The 21,666-nt window shown below is 39.4% G+C and overlaps 1 protein-coding gene across 8 annotated transcripts in view; it reads left to right on the top strand.

Annotated features, from left to right (window-relative positions):
- Pli (E3 ubiquitin-protein ligase pellino) overlaps positions 1-21,666 on the top strand; it is a 59,041-nt gene that overhangs the window by 12,489 nt on the left and 24,886 nt on the right. For 5 of the 8 annotated variants that reach the window (XM_022077040.2, XM_022077046.2, XM_022077039.2 and 2 more), the window contains one exon: positions 13,152-13,253. In XM_022077040.2, the coding sequence (XP_021932732.1) occupies positions 13,152-13,253 (102 nt within the window). Of the gene's footprint in view, positions 1-11,826; positions 11,854-12,919; positions 12,943-13,151; positions 13,254-14,333; positions 14,402-21,666 lie in introns of those variants that run through there. The other 3 variants (XM_022077047.2, XM_022077042.2, XM_022077043.2) reach the window with 3 other exon arrangements.

The following is a 21,666-nucleotide window of genomic DNA, read 5'->3' as shown; positions in this document are numbered from 1 at the left end:
TAGAACATGTGGGTAAGTACTAGGAAGAAATGCGTTGCGTTAATGTTACTGCCCATACTGTATGTTAGACGAACAAGACATGAAATTGACCCAGGCAAAGCTGAGGCCAGACCTGTCTGTCGGGATAAACCGGTTCACGGACACAAGCAACTGCCTTCTTCCTTCCGCGTGCAGGGAACGGACTGCGTTACATGAATCTATTGCTTAATTTTGTTGACTGAAAATGTCATTACTTAAAAACAGTTCTTGTTGTGAAGGCCAGGTTGCCAACGATATTAACTTCCAAGTAAACAACCAAAGTCCACATATTCACACATTTTAAGTTGAGTAATTAGTTTACGCTTTGTTTATAACGTTTCTCAGTAATTGGCGTTTCACTTATGAGGCCCAGACTCATATGATGGACTCCAGTGTTAAAATTTAATCTAACAGCATCATTAAAGCTACTTTATCAGCAATACTAAGTTCTTCGTAATACGTTACTCCTGGTCTCGTAACTGGTATAGTGAACTTTGACCCCTGTCGTGCTGTTTTCATGGTTAGCCTCACCAGTTTCACAACCAAGCCCATAGGAAAGAATGGTTAAGGGTGGTGATTAGATACAAGTTAAACTTCATGCTCTGGATGGGACTCGAAGTCAGCACCAGTACCGTCGTGCTCCAGCGACCTCCATAACCGGTGTCATAGCGTAGGCTTTGTAGAAGAATCCCTGTTTATGTTCACTGCGTTTTTGAGTCACGAACCAAACCTACTGTTGCAACACCAACTTCGGAGCAGATGTAATTTGAGACGCCCAAATCGAAAGTAGCGCACTTTCATGAAGACAATAAGTGAACATGTGTTTGAAACACCCAGCTGAGTTCATCATTTTGTATTGCCATATGGCGGCAGTGACGAAGAACAGTAGTTTGTATTCTGGCATTGTATCCGCCTTCTGTAATATTCAGACAACGTAAACATAGTCTGGGACAGTGTGCCCCCGAACCGGAATGCGTCTTTTTCCGGGATGCGTGTTGTCTCCCTCCGGTAATAACTGTACGATGTTGATGCATCACTGCCTATCAGGTAATACATCTTATGCCGTTACGTGTTCAAGACTTGTTAATTAGGTCAGGGTACATTCGCTTGTGGACTTACAAGAATTCCGTATCCGATAAGTTCGTGTGTCTAGAGAGTGAATTGTTATCTGTGTCCAAATGGTATAACCGTTGTTTGTTTGTTCAGAAACATCTCGCAAGCCCGTATTTCCTAGACGTTGCCCGCCTGCAATTCCTTCCTAGAAACAATGCTTTGTTTACAAACTGAAAGTTATGATTTATAAGAAAGTATAGAATTTGTCTGTGTGACGGAGAAAAGGAATTTGGACGTCACGGGGATATAATAGGAAGTTTCGTGTGAATTACAATTTATTTTGTGGAATATTTAATTTCCTTGTTTACAAAATAAATACTCTTTTATTGTAAACATCCTTTCCAATAGTACCAGCTCGTGAAAGTGTTCGCATCAGGAATTGTACTAAAACTAAATGTGAATTTAGTATGACGGGAACGAAGTGGACGGCGTTCTGTGGTATCTAGGCTGACACCCGAATTGCAACAAGATTATCATCATCATCGTTATTGTATTACGTAAATTAATATGTAATTTTAACTTTGTGATTCAAGGTATTCCAAGAAACGCCTGTCCCATGAATAACTTAAACGTAATATATAATTAGGACCTATATGACATTTAAGGCTTCCTCGTGATTCAAAGGCGTGCCAAATGGTTACGAGTTGATGGAAATGACGTTGGTGGTGATAATGTCCGACAGAACTCAAGATTATTCAACTTCTGCCGCCCAAGAGCAGGTTATCCTTATTCCAACTTTATCCTAATGTTAAAGAGCATCTTCCAACATTTTTTCTTCCGGAATGAGTACATAAATATCAGTTGTTGCACGGAACTGGAAAAAGGTTTTATAAATGTGGGTAAGGAAGGAAACCCACATATTTATAACATACTGGCAGTTTTGTTTAGTAGAACTTCTGTTTTAACGAATACAGTTTACTATCACAGTGGTTTATCCGTATCCATGATAACACGACATAAGAGATATACAGATGTATAGTCGACAGGGACATAAGTTGATCGGACATCTAGTCGGAATGTCAGAATTTTGGGACGCTCTTGAGTTAGAAACCATCTGCACATTGTCATAATGCATGACACGGTGTTCTTGAATGTAACTATGAAGTTATCTATGCGTGGAACATTAACCCCAATGATTAGGTTTGCCGTTGAAGCTGTGCAGTGTACGAACGACCTTTCGCCATGACTAGCCGAATAGGCAAATTGAGAGTTAACGAGTGTTGGTATAAAGACACACAACGTAGCTTGTAAAGAATGTAGAATTTGGAAACTTATTACGAAGGTTAGGCCAATAAAAATATTTCTTCCCGTAGTTTATCTTAAATACAAGTCGGTCTTTTGCAACTTTAACGCAACGAAGTGAGAAGCAGGACCTAGAAACACATCTAGGTTGACTGATGTCTAAGAAACAATCCATTCCCAGGTCCCTTAGCGGTCCGCACGAAGGCCTCGACATAGATTTAAATCTGCATGCTTTAAACCATGACGAATTTGCTTTAGAATAACTTAACTCTTAAATTAGAGGTGAAAAAAACACGAGAAAGGGGTGGATGGAAGTCCTAGAACTTTAACTTTAAAACTACGTCTGAAATTGAAGCGTGGTGTTTCTCCGTTGATATTAAACGTAACGAAATTAAATATGCAAATTGTTGAAGTAATTGACGGTGTTTGACTTCGGATAGGTACAGGATCTTTGTGGTATGGTGCCGTGTTGTCTTACAGGGAGCACCAGCGTGTCGGAGGCACATGTTACCTCCAGCTTTGTCTCTTCTCTTTATAATTAGGGGTTGTAATTTGTCACGTCACGTGTTAGATACTCGGTGGTCGAAGTAAGAATGTGCATTGCTCCTTACGTTCGAGATGAGAAAAATCTTGGAGAACGGTGTTAAGGGTTGAATGACCTGACGCCGCCTTCTGGATCCTCCGACTGGCCTTGGACGGTTAGTGGTCATCGGTTGACTACAGACTACGCTTATCCGACTGTGCTGTGCTCTTGGGCATATTGAACCAGTTTTTTAAGTCACTAGAAGGTTTCTGACATTTCTTAGAAGAAATTTAAGGGGGTTTTGTAGCGTGAGCTCTTTTGATTTGTTTTCTCCTGCTTTGAGTCGAACTTTAGTGCTTTACTTTGTCGGTGGTGATGGAATCTGTCTAAGGATATTCCTGGTTTCTATTGACTTTATGCCATCCGCACTGCGAGTTCAGAGGTTGTGCGTATTGGAGGGGTAGGAGGAAGAGAGGGTTGTGCTACTGTTCCGAAATCATCGGATGTGCAGAACCATTTGCATGCATATACACACACACACACACACACACATATATATATATATATATATACATACGGAAAGTGCAGGTTGGAGGTTACAGGGAAAGCAATAAGAAAGTAAAATTTCGGTTGTTGGCAATATGTGACTATTCTTGTGAACAATTTTATATGCTGAGAGGTTTACACAGCCTCCATATTGCGAACTTTTGACTGCTAATGAAGTTTTTTTCAAGCTCAATGAAAGTCAAGATTGATAAAGAGTTCCACAATCTCTGGTTTCCTTGTGAAGTAAGAGATGCTGATTAACGTAAAAGCTAAAACATCGACGGTGTTATGTGGTACGATCGTTGAATTCTTTCTGCACTTGTTCATGCCAAGGTACTAATTTGTTGTCAACACAAAGTCGCTGCGAGTGCAGGAAAATAGGACCCAGTAATAACTTATTTCACCTTGCTACAGTGAACCCTGCGTACATACAGGCGGATGTAGCTTGCACAAGCGAATCGTGTGACATTGGTTTGCCATGTGAAAGAAATGGTGACCCATTGTGCACTCAACCAGTATGCACACTGGTAGTGTTTTCAGAACAGGAGCGGATTTCAGTGTGTGAAGTTTTTTTTCAATTACTGAACGTGCATGCCTATAACGAAATCCGTGGAGCAGAATCCTTTGAAAAGCTAATAATCGCTTATCAAGACATCCCTTGCCTTTGAGGCGCCTTTACACAGGACTGACTGGCGATACGATGATGTGTCGACGCTTTTAGGCGAGATCTCAGCATGCTACTGCTGTTGTCTGTCAGCCGTGACACTTCACCGTCGAAGGCGTTTCACGGTTTTTTTTTTTTTGCAGTTTTTCGTTAGTGTATGCAGCATATTTGAGTCGCGTATCGTGACATATGCCATCTCACAGTCATCTTATCGCAAAGAACAGTTCTGTGTGACAGCGCCCTCGTGGAACAGAAAGTTCGTTAACGTACTGACGATTAGGAGTGTCTGCCTTCACTTAAAAGAACTGAGGTATTTGTTTAGCAGCGATGTATTTATTCAGTGTGTAGCCAGCACCCGCGAGCACGTGGTCCAGTTATTTATCACAGAGGAACTGCGACGTAGCCCTGTACTTCTTCTAGTGTACACGTGATCCCAGGAAAAGTGGATTTTTCGAAATACCGGTATGACTTGTATTCTTTCCTTCAAACTGTTAAACGTATGTTACGTATATTTTTAATGTATTTGTCAGGTCTATCCTGATTTATGAAGTAATTCTTCATTCTGTTGATTCATCTGCTACTACGCTTACACTAATTTTTAACCTAAGAACACATTATTTAACTAACACAGGCGTATACAGATTAGAAATGTTTTGCCCATATGTTTAAGATTTTTATTTATTACTGTTCTAAATATCAATCTTTGGTGTTTGTTTTGATATCAACAGTTCTGTCGTTTTTCAGTGTTGGTTAACTGTAATATATACTATGATAGTGTACAAATCATTTGCGATTTCGTATTTAGCATGGCATTTTGTTTGTGATAAATTAGCAACTGATCTGTTTCAAGTTTGTTTCTACAAGGACTCCACGTATTTCTCCTTCATATCAAGTGCTTAATCGACTAAAAGTTTTATTCGATTAACAGGCATCGTTAATATTTATTCAGATTTAGAAGGTGTTAGTTATCGTCACTGCAAACCTTTGAATGAATCACAAACGTCCGTGTCACATATTTTGTTTGATCTCTATGGACACGGCTGATTGATGCATTCAGTATTGTAGTACGGAGCACAACCCGAGAAGCCTGGATTTCTGGCCTTAATAGACCTCAAAAGAAAGAAATACCCGGTAGAGAGAGATTAGATTTGCGGACGCCATGATTTCGAATCTTTAGAATCCATCATTTCCTCGGTGATGTGTGCGTCATCATGTAGTCGAAATAAATCAAATGCTGCCAGAGCTGAATTGGGAAGTTTCTCGTGTCATTTATCATCTTGCTTTTAAAACTGTAGTCGGTTTAATGTATAATTTCTAAGTTATTTTATGTCATTATCATGAACATTTCTGCTAAAGTCAACCTGTTTCCCACCATTTATGAATTTATCGATAGCGCCAATAATCCTTAATAAAATAAGGTAAGGTAATTCCTGTCCCTGCCTTTATGCGCAGTTGACTGTCCGTATTTGACCAGGAGTGCACGTACGTTCCCTGCAAGTTAATATTTTCTGGAGAATGAATGGAACATATTTTAGTGGGTCTTGTGTACGCTTGCTCGAACCGTGGCTGGTGCATATTAGCAGCACATGGTCATGGTACATGTTTGTACGTCTTTCGAAAGATAATTCAGGCACGTTAATGTGGACCGAAAATTAATTCGGTCGATACACTTAGTAGGTACGTTACTTAAGTTTCGTGAACTCTTACTCGGAATAATTGTCCGAAAAGGACGACACCAGGATTTCATCAGATCAAAAATATTTTCATTTGACTTGCAGAAGGAGAATTCGATTTGGTGTTACAGCAGAAGTGCCTTTAGCCTTGCCGTGTTTGTCCACGGTTTCTTCATGTCCGACCCAGTTTGTGATCTGATGATCCAGTGACTTCGTATTTTCTCAGCAGGCTATCTCGTACCACGCCAGCCGTCCCGTCGGTCTCACCACATCACTCATTTAAAACTGGTTTGTTCGTTGTTGATCTGAATTCAGCTGTTGAAGTTCATATCTGGTGTCTGTACACAGTTAAAAGTTTTGTTAGGTATCGCGTAGACTTCACTATTTATTAACGTGAGAGTCGTTAGGGATCATGCGATAGGAAATGGACCCTGTCCAACATAATATTGTAGTGTGTGTCCCTTTACAGGTGTTTTAATGAATTTTGACTCCTGCTATTGTTAATTCGCAAGTTGCTTTTGAGAAGCTAGTAGTCACTCAGCTATCCAAGAAATTTCTCGACTTTTTAGAGCCCGAACTCGTACTATCGCGCTTACAAGAGACCACCACTGGACACTGCCCTGAGTTTGATAACACCTGTTACTCTAAGATCTATTTTGTAAATTTCTTTTCCATCTACGACTTGATGTCTCAAGGGGGTTCTGGCTTTTCCAACTAAAGTGCTGTGTACATGTTAATCCCACGCGTACTTCTTGCGTCGTCGACCTTGTAAATCTGATATAATATTTCGAGAAAAGCTCTTATTATGAAGTTCGTTTTTAGCCTCCTTTCATTTCCCTTGCCTTAGGTCGAAATAACCGTTTCAGTAGAAACGTGTTTTAAATCTCCGTATGGTATTGCCAGTTTGAGTCTTCATTAATGCGACATGTTTCTCGAAATTCATGATAATAGTGTCAACGTACTTTACTGAAGGCCATGACAGTAGTAGTTTATTGAACAGCTTAACTTGCAGTCACCACTAGGAAGGTTACCGTGTACTTAGTAGTCGTGTTACCTCTTGCGGGAAGGTTTAATTTATTAGCGTGTTAAACCTGCATTCAAAAGTCGAAGCTTACTAAGACGCTTTTTACGTCCTTTGTCTTCCTCCCGGACTTCTAAGCAGTTCCATTCCTCTAGAGTCTAAAACTTCGTTACAAAGCGGAAATTGATATTTTCCTAGCTCTTGAATCTGAAAATTTGCCTCTTGGCTTCACTGAATAATCTCTTTGTAATATGATCTATGTGAACTCCGTGGATCATGTATATAGTGGTATGCCCAACGTGTATTTTTTTTATATTTGTACCGAATCTCCCATTCGTATTGAATTATATTTTCCATATAAATCCCGTCTTTAGTTAACAGTGACCTTTCTGTACACGTTTCGTCAGCTTGCACTACCGCTGACAGGAATTCTACGTTCTGGTTCAGTGAATTATTAACATAATTGAATGTATTGTTATGTATGGCTGAATGAAATGCATTTAAAATATGTTGGGTTTGTTCTACAGATTCCTAGTTTGTGAACAAGATAATTAACCTTCCGGTTCCATAAAATGAGGAATCTGTTGACTATCAGAGCGACGTTTAACTTTACGTAAATTGCTGCTCTGTGGAGTTTGTTTCAGGAAAGGCAATTTCCCTTTTCTATGAAATTAGTTTAATTGAAGACAGACACTTTAAACGCGTGGCGAAATTGATGTCATGGGGTAAATAATTTGTGAGGGTGGTGAAGTTTAGGTTGGAGGCACACTTGTGTTGGTGCGCGTAGGCTGAATTGGGCTTCAGACCCTCGATGTCAGTAAGTTCTTGAAGAACTGCCTTGCTGTTCGGAATGGGCACGATTGTGGGCAGATGCCCTTCCGATTATGGGGCCATAGTTCTGGAAATTAAGCGGGAAGTGGTATTCCAGGAGAAATTAGCTCATGGTGATAAAGCCTGCTGTTACAAGTTCGTCATAGCTGTTACTCATCTGACAAGAATTAGTTGCATTTACGAAGATGCTCTGAATGATTGGTCAAGACTGCCTAGCTGTAACGGCTACAGGAAGGCGTCACGTGACTGCTGACTCTGTGTTAATTGATTAGGCGAGATATTGTTTACGTCTTGCTCCAGAACTCTTGTTGGTGGCAGGTACGAGAGATGACGTAAAGAGAAAACTTTTACGGCGTGTTTCTCTTCGATAGTTCACTGGGCACATCGTGTGAATGATATGGTTTAGCAGATGTTGCGCAGAAATATTTTTGCGTTCAGACCAGAGAGAAAGTGATTTTTGATCGTGTTTGTTTTGATATCGTGGGGGAACTAAGAATGACTTGCGTCTTTAAAAGGTTTGAAGTGAAATAATATTCGTTGCAATATTTTGGCTGTCACAGTTTATCAGTTTTGAGACGAAAGGTCGCTTCTTTGTTATCTCATCCACTTTCGGAGAGACGGGTAAATAAAACTGAGATTTTGTGACGTAATTTTTAGATGGTGTTGGTAATTTTGTGCAATACAAATATGACTCGACATTTGGCTGCTGCTCTGAAGCAGATCTCCCGGTGTAACTCTAGGTGCTTTCTAGGTTTTATATATATATAGATGGATTGATGTTTCGGCTTATAACCTCCAACTGTCTGGCCAATAGAAACACGCATATCTGGCTGATGTAAGATAACATTGAACAAAGGACGTTGCACAATTCATGGGAGCTTTCGCTTTGTGCAAAGCAGTAGCCACGACAGTTTTTAAGCTAAGGAATTATTTTAATCGCTTGCTTTTGTTTGTAAGTAAGAGTTATCTGTAACAAAGTCAATGACCTGAATACAACAGAAATTAATGTCGAAAGACGAGCTAGATGCTGAAAGAAAGCCAGTTTTTCTGGCGGCGAGACGTAGGCACCACAATGTAGCCTACTCGTCAGTCTTTGAAATGGACCGTGGCATCAGACTACCGTATATATAGGGTGATTTGAAAGTTCCTGTTCACCTGTTAGAACTACGTGTTGGAGGACGTGGGAATTGACGCACGCGACTTGTGACACATCACGTGCGCCACCTAGGGTATGGGGTCCCTTTCATTGAGTTAAAATGCGGCCGGGGCGTGAAGCTGACCACTCACCCCAATCTAGTGCCGAGGCCAAGAAGGAGTAGGTGCTATATACTGTCCACAGATCACGAGAAAAACCCTGCTGGGTGAAGTCGTTTCTGGTGCGGTGCGGGAGGAATGTCACTTATCAGCTGGACTAGAGGGCTGCTATTGGTGGGAAGTGCGATACGTCAGAGCTTTACGCTACTACACACAGACTGAAAACATCAAGCCGTTAAGAGTAGCGTGTAGTGAGTGCACTTCTAATGTGTTCTGTGGGTGTTGCGATAATATTCTAGATTCAATCACTGTGCCACTGTGAGGTAATCTTAAAGCTGTACCCATTAGAACACGTTAAAGCCTGTCGTCTGTTGTTCGTTCAGTGGTTGTGGAACTAATGCTTTTAGGATGGGTCGTCACTCACCGCGAAATCTTGCGCATGCTCGTATATCGAATTCCTAGCAGGGATTTTCTCCTGATCTGTGGACTGTACCTCTTCTCTGCCCAAGCACTACCATGGCATGTAGCGGTACAGCTCTATCTTACTGTTCTTTAAATTACTTTATCTTACCATTACTTTTTGTGTAAAATGTGTGAGAGAAAAGTTACTAAACCCATACCTCAGTCTCAGAGAATTGATTAGGGCATTCCTCTTAAAAGCTAGTGCTGTAGGGAGGGAATGAGATAGGTTCTGTATTGATTGGTTGGTCTGTACAAGGAAGAGCAGCTACGAGGCAATTTTCTCGTCTGCCCTTCCTTTAATTTCAAAGCGATACGAAAGTCTGCATTGTGAACTCCATGCCTTGACGTCACCTTTGTTGGCATTATAACGATAGACGGAATATGGTAGCATGACTATGTGATATCTCATTGATTAGCGGAGCTATAATATCACATGGTGCATCCGTACGATTGAGTATGATTATTCTAACCAAACTCTGTGTGTTAGGACATGTACAGTAATAAATGACAGTTTTCTGGGAACATTCTCAGGTCAGCACCCGTTATTCTTGTTTGTTATGCCCATTGTTCGCACTTTTAAGTGCTGGCAGGAAGTAGCATTAGAAAATGTATCTGTAAAAGGCTGTAATGAAGTTAAAAATAATGTTTTGTAATGATAGAGTTCATGGCTTCGACCATAATTGCAGATGATTCAAGAATACGGAAAGGATTATTACACCATTCTTATTCTGTCTCAAATGCACATTGTGGATTAATTATTTGACAAGACAAAATGCAACCTGCAGTAAAGTAGGAACATTAGACGTTCCTTTATATGATTCAGTAGGCTGGAACTTTTAAATGCGTATGGGATTTCGTTACTTTTATAATTCACTTACCTCTACAAATGGTTTAATGTAATTTTTTCGCATTAGGCTATACAAATGCGGCATTTCAGTTTATAAAATATATCAGAGGAAGTGATATGTAGCACGCATGGAAGAGATGAGAAATGCATACATTTTAGTAGGAAATCCCATTGTTCGTTGTTTGTTGGGCCTCTTTGGTGAGTCATATTCCTTGAAAAAGTGGTAAGACATTGCAAATATGAGCGTTATGCGTCACGAATCAGTTCCCAGAAGTAAATTTAATTGTACTGTGTTGATATGTAGGCAAATGATGCATTCCAAGTGACCACGTTAGTGTGAAACAGATCTGGCATGATTTTATCTTGCACAATTTGATAAAAATATTTTCGAGCAATTCGCAAAAGCTTCATTTGAATATCTTTGACGCTACGTTTGAATAGTTCGTTTCTTACTTTATTAACAAATAATACTACTCGTTTTAAATGACGAGATTTAAGGTGTCTGTATACAGTACAACGTTGTAGAAATACGTTCTCCCATTCGATAGGCAACAAAGATATTGGCGAATTTATTTCAGCCTCAATCTAATTGAATGGGTGAGTGGACAGCAGATTTAAATAATGTTTCTGGTGTCCTGCATGCGTGTATAAACATGTGTGTATGTATTTACACCAGTATATAGTTAACATTAAAAGTATTTGGTTTATGGTATTTTTCCCAATCGAGGAAACCTCCGGAAAAGAACAGAAGGAGAGCATTAAAATGGACCCCAAGGAAAATAGTATATTAATTTGGACAATGATTTTGCTTATGGTTTGCTTTTGTTCTTCCGGCTATGAACTCTTGGATTTCGTAGTACCAAGGAATGATTTAGGTTTGGTATTACCGAGTGAATTCTGCTGCACAGGCAAAAGTCGATGTTTAACGCGAAAGGTTAAAGAAGAAATTGAGTAAAATATCTGGAACTTTTTACACCTTTTGTGGTTGTCACACTTTACTTCGTTAACTTTTTCATTGCCTCTTGCTAGCTTTCACAGTATGGATAAAATGTTGTCATAACTTTCTCTAAGGAAATCGTCCTTTGTTTAATTTATAATTATGTAAATATACCTGTTTGTATTGATAGGTTTTAAATGAGTTGTTATATTCCCCGAAACGAAGTGTTCTTGCTTCTTAAGACTTAGGATAAAAGTGTGTTAAATTCCCTAGTCAAAGTCCGTTTTGTGGTTCTAAATTTGTTTCATGCAGACAGTCGGATGTACGAAAATGTCGAAGATAAATGAACATGTTTTAGGTTTTGTTAGGAACGCACCTAAAACGCGGACAAACGCCAGTGTCCTTAGCCATGTAGTGCGACTTAAGCTGTTCTTTAACCTCTGGACCGAGTATCTGTATTTATCTTCTGTCGGTCGTAATGTTTTCCTTGAACACTTAGAAACATGTTTATTGCGTTTTCAAATAGTTACGTTTCATGTGTACTTCAATCCAGTGTTGAATAGTGAAACTAGTCGGTGTGTGCGGACAAAGCAATTTGTGACCCCATTATAGAGCACGGATAGTCCCATCTACGTGACTGCCGGTGCTGCATATCATTAAAAGACGCACACTTGAAACACTTTCTTCATTGCTTAGTTAACTCTGTCTCTTCTCTTCATATGGTAACTGTACTTTGTTTTACCTTAACCCAGATACGTGAAGTTAAATGGGGACATACCTAATTGTAGGCGTGTGCAATGACTTGATTAATTCTAGTGGGTTTAAATTTGTTTCCTAGTGTGAAACTGCATTCCAAACCAAGGTCTTTGATGCAGCACTGGATTTAAATTTCACTGTTCACGGCTTCTTGGTATTTTACCAGGTTTTTTACTTTCGTCTCTTGGCATGTAAATTAAACGTTACGTTTTGTAATTAAGTCTTTCGTTTATGAAAATTAATTGCTATTTCAAGTACGAAGTATGAAACGAGAGAAAGTTTCTGTATGCAGTGAGTACACTCACTGCAGTTGATTGTAGAGCAGTTTAGTAAAATGTCAGTGAGGCGTTACCGTGGTTAGCATTCATTGGGTGTTGCATGTTGGCTTGTTTTGTTTTACTAGAAGTGTGACGTGTCATAAGTCGTGTTTGTTTACGTGTTTGGGACATTCTACACTGTCCTACCCCTTGAACTTCATGTATGTATGGGTGGCAGTGTATGAACTGCTTAATATTTAATTCTTGTTCCTTGCTTATGTAACTGATAGTCTCGAATTAAAGCTCCATGCAGTGGCGTTTATGTAAGGATGATGATGCAGGTTATTGTGCGTTTGTGGTTCTTTTCCCCAGACAAAATTCCATTGTTTTGTTACACAATTTCCTTATTTGATTATTGCCATGCGTCATTTCCCTTTAATAGGAATTCTGTTGCGCCGTGCTTGTTGTCGTGATGCTCAACACGTCTCACGGCCAAGCACAAGTTTCTGCGTAGTTAACTTTGGTATAGAAATGGTGTGAAGAAAGCGTGTTCGTATGCAGAACGGCAAATCTATTTGTAACAGACCTAGGGGACGCTTGAAAGAGGCTTAAATCGCAAATTTCATTCCACAGAGAACACGAATTTGATTTGAGCTTTGTCACCATGAATCATCTCAGCCATGATTGTGAGTGCTTTGATTCGGTGATCTGCTTGAATTCGATTTATTCAAAGTAGAATAAGTTTAGCAACCGCGAGATGCTGACAAGTTAAGAGTAAAGAGGACAGGAAATGCAGTCGTACGTATCGTAACAATTCTGATGCTTTCGCAGTGTTCATTGCCTTAAGATTATCTGTTCGAAAATGGCAAATTTTGTGTAATTATTCTGAAACCGTAATATTTGCGGGAAAGTTGTATTAGGAATAACAAGTGTTTAATTTTTCTCAGAAACTTATGTTAAAACATTTTTGTTTTTTCCAGAGACTTATTTTTTTACATTTGTTTCAGATCGGATGGCACCGAATCACCTCTACTGGAAGAACATGAAGTATCGAGTCCGGCACATAAACCCAAACAGATCACAAAGTATGGCGAGCTTACCATCTTAGGGTGAGTATTATCAGTTTCACAGACATTGAATATCTGTTATCTGTTTGTGTATTGGATTTGGAATCGCAAAACGGTAAAACTCGATCCATGCCGTTTTAATAAGTCTGGAACAGTAACTCCAGAATCATTTCTCACGTTTTTTATCTTTATAGAAGAATTTCTTTGAAAGTATATATTGGCTTGATAATGTTTCGTTGGTTGACTGTCTCTTCGTCTTGACATATGAATAAAAGGCTGTGTGAGTAGCCCTTTATATAAAATTATTCTTTTCCACTGATTATCATCAAACAATAAACAGTAAGTAGAGAGATTATGGCTTTCGCAGAGGCGGTACGAGTTTATAAATCACAACACTAGAATGTTCACGTTTCACAAATATATCACGATAATTTCGAAGTTCTACTTTGAATAATTGCATACTATTGTCTCATCTCAGATGACCTACACCGTCAAATTAGATGTGACCAATGTTTCACTGAGAGTGTGGCGTAGCAAACTGGCGAGTTTACAAATTTACAACTTTCCAGGCCTTAATTGAAAGGTGCAGAGTTACTTAATAAGTCTTTCAGTCATGCCTGTTGGTTACGAGACATTAGTGTGTGACCTTGATACCGTAATGCTATGGTGTACAGACCGTCATTTTCAACAGGGAAAGCGTTTTGTTTTCCTTTCCAGAAACGAGGTTGTGAGAAATGTATCAACAGTTCTAGTTGGGATTCTTAATGTTGGTTTCGCTAATGTTGCACTTTTTCTTTTCAGTAACATACTTTCCAAAAGTGTCACACAAAATTTAACCCCTCTCTGTTTTTGAGCTTTTTTTTTTATAAAACATGAAACATGCTGGAACGTATTCTTTGAATTTTGATGAAAATTTGCGTGCTAGAAGCTGATACTTAATCACTAAATGTAATTTGGATTATATTAACCCGTGGTTGACAGACACTTGAAAGACAAGCCGTGATGTTATGCGACTTATATGGTACATATTGCGCCACCTACTCTCAGAATCTTGGGCAAACAAAGAGTTCTTGCCTTCAATACGCAGCAGAAACTGTATTGGTTCAGTCTTCATTACGTCATCAGAGGAGGAGAATGTTTTGTTCCTCAGATGGTGCTGACGTCAACAGAAAAGGAAAATACAGTGTTATGTAGGTAGATCTCATCAGCTCTGTGAATTTGTCGCAAGTAATTAAATGCAGATGAGACATTTCGGTCTTTCTGTAGGATTTCACGTTTTTAATTCGTGTGTGTGTAGTCGGAACAAAAAAGGACACCATTTCAGTTCAGAAAAGAGGCTTCAGATAGCATAGAACTCTTCGTTTGTTCATTGGAAGTCCAGCTTAAAACAACGGTATTTATCGGTGAAACCATAGTTTCCAGTTTTATGAAAACGATTTCATGAATCCGGTTTCCTCTTTGTGTGTGGAATGTGTGACCCGCTTTAAAAGCCACTAATTTAATTTTGTTCACGTCGATAATTAAAGCCTGGGACGACGGTGGCATTGATAACAGTAAAACAATAATCCGGATTGTTTCATAGTTCTTGCTACGCAGTACTTGTGCGTGGCAGTGCCATGCTAGCACAGCACGCATCTTGTACCAACCATCCAATCAATATTAACAGAGGCTTCCTATTTTCCTGTCCGTTCCCCTCCAGGTTCATTTCAGGTCAGTTCAGTGCCAACTTTAATATATGGTACAATCGATAGTAGAATGAGGACACGTGCGTGTTTACTTCCGGTCGCCTGATCAGTATCTTTTCATTTGGAAAACAGTTATATTCACGTATAATAAACGTAGATAAACGCTGTAGGGGGCTGTGGAATTATACGTATTTACCGACATACAATATTATCTGACACTTGATAAGGAAGTAACTCTGAAAACTTATCAAAAGAAATACCAGATTTAGGTTTTGTCAACCTGCCTCTTGCCTTCCTCCGAATTTTTAGTCATTTTGGCTATGTTATGATTTAAAGTTAACTTGCAATAGGTTATAAATATTGTAGTTAATGATCAAACACTTGATCCAGAAAAATATTGTGCTCCATGTAAGATGCGAACAGCGAACCGGATACAAGTTACTATACATAGAACTGTGAGTCTTGACGCACAGAACATCCACCCAGTTTCGTCGTCTGATGTAAACATTCACGACCTTCCTTTCTACGAAATCAGCAATCCATGTAAAGTATATGTACGTGCTGTCGCTGAGCTTATATGCTCGATTTTGGTATATCATTCGGTTAAGTTTGCCAGTTAGAACGGAAAATTGTTCGTAACAAATCGTAATTTTTTCCAAATGAGCGATCAGGATTTGTAGAAAATCCTTAACGAATTCATAGATCCTGTACCACTCCAACTTTCTTCAACTGCCAGACCACAAGTTGTACAGTCCGCGACTGTAATCTTGAGACTTGCGGAGTGAGGAAGTGGGATGAATAAGGAAAGATAGCGTCTCACTTTAACGCTTCGGACTTCCTGGATTCCTTGCAAGTGTCAAAATTACGATCTTGTACTATAATTGTCTTACTGTTTTCATAAGGTTCGTGCATGAGGATCAAAATACGCGTTTCCTTCCTTCTGAACGTTGGGCCTGTGACAAATAATGCTTTGTATATGAATTATTTCCGCGATTAAAATCTCGTCTTCTTCATGTATTCACTACTCGTGCCACACAAATGGCGCAAACAGAGGTATAAACATAACGCGCATTATATTGTGTGATGAGAATACAACCGTATCCTTGCGACCGACTGTGGGTTGTAACGTAGTTGAACAGTAGTTGCGATTTAAATGTAAGGTAAGGTTTCAGAATTTTCACTCCCACATATGTTTAACGTTAATTCGTACCTGTATCTCCATCCATCCGTTATTCTACTTGATGGTTAAAAGTAAAAACTACCGTTATCAGAAACATCTGACTCCACATAAGAGGTGCGTCGGTATTTATTCAGCTGTTCATTGTGCAGATATATTTTTTGTTCTGTTTCTGCTGTTTTAACTCTTTACCGGACAGTTGTAACCTAAATGTGCCACAAAATTAAACAGTCAGTGACTCAGAATTTTGTTTGTACTGTATTCATTGGTTTAGTATGATTATCGTAATAAGTAGCGCGTATTTCCCTAAACAGCACAAACCGTTTGATTTGTGGGATGAAAACACGTGTTCTCTTTTGATATAGGAGCCGGTGTTTGAAATGCTATTTAGATTAACTTTGTGTTACAAAGGTTAGCAAATATAACCACTGCTGACGCACGAAGGCATATACTGTATCATTCTGCAGCATACATGGGTCAAGATAACAAAGACTTTACAGTACGTAAGAACAGAATGGTAAGGTACGGAATTATTTCAGGAACTGTATACGAAAACATTGATGGAAGTATTTCCCAGGGGGAACGAAAAATTTTATAAACGCACTTTGGTAGCCTCATAAGAAAAACGTAAATGACGCATTTGAGAACAAGTGAAACAAGGACAATGTTTCGTACGCGCCCACAGTATGCCACTTGAAGCCGGACACGAATCTGTTGAGTTGAAATCATTCTCTGTTCTGAACTAGGGCAACTGGTTGGTTGATCTGAAATGGAACAAAGTTCAAGTGAACAGTGTAGCACGAGGTTGGTGTGAAACTTCGTTCACAATGCAGGGCTTGTACAAACAATGTGTAGAAATATCCATGAAATATTTTAATTCATTATTTTTTCTGTAAATGTATAAATTTTAGGCCAACACTTTCGATTACGTTCTGGTCCGCGACAGGTGATCAGGTAGTCGTGTTCTGGGCTGGTTGCCATTCACACTTCTTGCAGGCGCACAAGTCAGTGATGCCCTTCCTTACAGCCAAAAATCTGTGTTTGATTCTTTCCCTGGTGAATATATTTTTTGTTATTTCCATGGATCATTTTATGTTCTATTTTTGAGAGGCGTGGTAGTGAGTGAAGGAGTTGTGAACGGAGTTTTGTTGAACTTTTGTTATGCGTACAAAGCAGTGTTCTGCAACGTTTTGTCACCCGCGACGCACTTTAATTTATCAAAGACATATTACGGACGGCACACAACAGAATGTCTCCTCACGAAAAGCAAAGCCTACCACTTCTCGTTGTAGGCCAGTGGAGATAGACAGACGTGAATGAATATGTGGATGCTGGATCAGGAGTTAACGGGAAGAAGGTGTTAACTACCAGGAGTGGAGTAGGAATACAGGAACAGCTGATTCACCATCTTGTAATAGATCATATTGAATGTGATTCAGAAATTAAACTTTGTCTTATATGTCGGATTCTAAGTTATAGGAACTGTTTTCCCATTAATTGAGTAAACAGGGCGAGTGGATATTATACCAGTATTGACGTTCTGAAAACTGGTCTAGTATCCAACGTTGGTCACATGAATATGTGGTATTGATTCCAGCCCTTTTATAATGTTTTATTTTTGTATGTGCGCCCATTTCGTCGCATGTGCCCTTCATGCTCCTGTATGCATACACTCTGTATTCTTGGCAGCCTATCGGTCGATATAGACTGGTAGCTATTGATCCTTCACAGAGCGAGAATTCTGTAGACCCCCACCAGCAACCTACCTGACACGAAGCCAACGCTTAAAATTATAATGGAAATGGTCCGTTGTTCTAATCACACTGACGCTGCACTGTATCGGTTTTGTACAGTTAATATCAGGTGGGACAGTCGCGTGGAAGTTATAATGGATTTATGATAAATTAGAAGATAACTAGACGGGATTTGAATGGAACGTTGAGTAACATGCACTTCGTGTGGCAGATGTATTCGCGTTGCTATCTTAAAAGGTATTTGTGAATGAGACATATATATTTGTGTATTTTATTTTAATACGTGCCTGTGTATGCATTACTGGACGTGGCTGTTATTTGTATTGTTAAATATTTTAATTTGCCGTACTATATGTATATACAAATTTTGAATAATTTATTTTTTATTCGTTCTAACATGCAGTAGCGTTTGTACGAAGATCTTATTTCATAGTTAAGTTTCAGTCACTAGAAGGGCATAAGCGCTTCTTTATAAGATGGTTCGGTTGTCTTTTCCCAAGCAGAAAACATGCCTGATAATGCTTATACGCGTGTTAATGGGAATATGATGTAAGAGACCTTGAAATGAACTTAGTTTCAGTTGGTGTCGGGACTATTGGTTTTAAAATTATTGGTTGTATTATTGTTAACTACTGATATTGCTCAAATAGTTGAATAAGTTGCGATTGTCTAAGCATTTAACTCTAATCGGGGAAACGAACTCATAAAGGATGTTGGTGGGGAAAAACCATGTAGCAAGTTGCTTCTTGGAAGATAAAATTCAAATACGAGGTTACGCTAATATGGATCGTACTTGGCCTGTAGTTGTGTTTACTGAATTTATGTTTGCATCAGTGGCGTGTCTCTTTTAGCGCTAAACGAGGTTTTTCGTAATCGAAACTGGACCTGCATAACACCGGAAAGCGAATCATACCAGCTGATACATCAGGCATGGGGAACTGTTCGAGAACAGAGTTGTTTTTTTTTCACACCATGTTGAGCCTTTTCTGGGTCTCTGCAGCTACATTGATTTTATGTTGGCTGCAGCCGACGTTGCCTACGAACCGTTTTTGCCCAGAGCTGGTGAAGTGTGTAAGTGGATTTAATTGAGATCACACTGGCGAAGCGTGATAGATGGATTCCATTTCGCGCTGCATACAGCGGTGGTGTCAGAATCGCCTTCATTACACATTCATTCCAATCGAATGCTGAAACCATAAATATTTAAGTTGAAATAAAAATACATTGTTATTTACTATTCTACTTAACCGTCTTGGGGTATTCAGTTTTAAATCTTAAAAGTGTGGTGATATCGCAGAACTGTACTTGACTGGTTAAGAAACTGCTAGCTTCTCTACGACTCTGCTCTATGAAGTTTTTATGAGTTGTAAATATGAACATGGACCAGATATTGTGTATTTACCAGGCATTTTGACAATGTAATTTATGTGGCAGACGTTAGTAATGCTGCAAACAAACTACATCTTTTATTGTGTCATTCCTTCAGAAGAATATCTGTATTTACCAAGCTCGTTTTTATTCTAACGAATTATATTCGACATGGAGCTTCAGTACAAATGGACACATTAGTTAATTTGTTCGTTTGTTTAAGGTCCACCGAGTGACACTGATTGTTTGAATGAATTAAACTTAAAACAGAGAAGCATGCATCTTGTTCGCGGCGGTTATGTAGGCATACAAGTCTGATTTGGTTGGGAGTTACATGTTTATGAAAACGGCTTGCGTTACTGATTTCATGGAACAGAGTCCTCCTTGAGAATCTAATGGTGCTTTGGAGTACTGAGGAAAATTCCCGACTTTTATGGAACTCCAGAGATTTATTACAGTGTTAGCAAGAGCCCACCACCGGTTCCTATCGTAAGTCAGATGAATCCAATCCACGCTCTCCTACCCTCCTTAAGACCGATTGTATTATTCCTCTTCCACGCCTAGGTCTTCCTCGTGATCTCTTCTCAGGCGTTTCAGCCAAAATTTTCTGTGCACTCGGGAGATGAAATCTTAATTGAGGTGAAGGAAGTTTCTCTTCAAACAATTTTTGAAACATCCATATTACGACAGCTTTCATATGTACGTTTTTACTAAGCCCTAAACTTTAGGTGTTAGAATGCTTCATTATCGACGTCCTGTCCTTGTGGAAAGACAGTTCCGAAGGTTATTTAGAGCCTGACCAAGGCAGGGTGGGAAATACTGGTTTTGAAATTAAGAGCGCGATTAGATGTTCTCACGTCCACGTACGAATCTGCGGCGAAGCAATCAGAAACCAAAATGCTTTATCGGTCATAAGCAGTCGGAACACCAAACTTGGCTGCAGTGTTTCATGCAAATTTTTGTCAGAGTTCCCAGCTTTGCACAATCACCGTTCTCTGTCATTTACTTAATAATTTCCAGTCCTTATATATTTTGTCCTCCCACTCATACAGTTATAAATAATTAAAGCTACACATAACAGATTTATATTGCTCATACATTGCGACAGATGGCGCACACAGAATTAGCGTGCAGTACAGTGTGAGGCGTTAACATTGGATTAAAAGAGATATCGCTCAGTGACAGAAGATGCATACAACTGGCAATGAAAGGTCGTTCGCTGTAGAAGTGATTCTATTATACGAGGACTTTGTACTTTACATTGCTGTTCTGTTACATTTGCTCTTGCCGTGATACAGAGAAGCGAGATGTTCGAAATAATTCCACAGAGTATAGTTTGTCACTTGACTTTTAAGTATTCGAATTGCCCATAAGACTAGAAGCATCGCAAACAGATTTTCGCTTCCTGCTATACGATTGCATACATTTAATATTTTTCCGAGATGCATTTGTTTAACTCTTTACGTGTTTCGATGTCTCCTATTGCGTATTGATGGATTTACATGAGTTACGTCAACGAAAACCATATCTCGTCTCTCTGCTCTGTGTTAGAGGAAGTCCCAAGTTTTATATTGCTTTTAAGCAAAAGCGCGTATATTTATGTGCGTAATCTGTGAATTTCTGTTAACTAATTTGGGTCTGGATGACCCAACCGCTGGTGACCATTTGGGGGCTGGATGACCGAAGTCCAGAATCTGGTTATGGCCTTCTTTTGTTTTCACTGTCGTCTTTTCTGAAGACGTACCGACCAAATAAAGTTCGTTTCCCTTTTCGTCTATTTTATGGGGTCTAACAATTGTTACGTCGTCAATGCAGCATGTTTCATGAACGGTCTATAAAGCAGTTTCTTCTTGCTTTTATCCGCGGTGTCGTGTATGTTGAAGACTTCGGCGTATCAAAGTGACGAGTTGACCCAGTTCCTCTACTCTTCCTGCGCATAATCTGCTGCTGACTGTACTTTCTCTTTTTTGACTAAAGATAACCTACATCCAAGTTAAGGTGGACTATGAAAGTACATAAATTATCCTGTCTTTGTCTTGCCAGCCTGGGGTTCTTTATTTGAGTAGACAGGCATTACATATCCAGAACTGTTCGTGCACGAGACCTGGTGTTCAGTGAAATGAATATGACCTCCTTCGGCGATTTTATTCGTCTTATGGCAGTCAGACCGTTACAGAGGAGCGGCTTCAGATAAATGGAACACTTGACAAAAATGTTTGATGCCCTGTTGTATAAAAAAAGTACGAAATCAGATTTAGTGGTAGTAATATGACAGTAATTGGTCTGAGCCTTTTACGGATCAAGTACTCAGTACAGCCGTTATATTCTTTGGGAGCGTGTGATTTCGCCTGTTCTCTGTGTACGTTGCGTTTCTACCTGTTATAAATTCGATGAGCAGTATTGCATTTCAATGTCATGTTTCTGGGTACGGAAAGCCTACTTTCAGCCTATAGTTCCAGCAGTATCTTACA

Source organism: Zootermopsis nevadensis, unplaced genomic scaffold (assembly GCF_977971745.1).
Source record: "Zootermopsis nevadensis isolate Lab colony 2312 unplaced genomic scaffold, Znev_1.0 Znev_ptg000029l, whole genome shotgun sequence".
In the NCBI taxonomy this organism is placed as follows: domain Eukaryota; kingdom Metazoa; phylum Arthropoda; class Insecta; order Blattodea; family Termopsidae; genus Zootermopsis; species Zootermopsis nevadensis.
The sequence above is the reverse complement of the archived record's forward strand: the minus strand, read 5'-3'. Positions and strand labels throughout refer to the sequence as shown.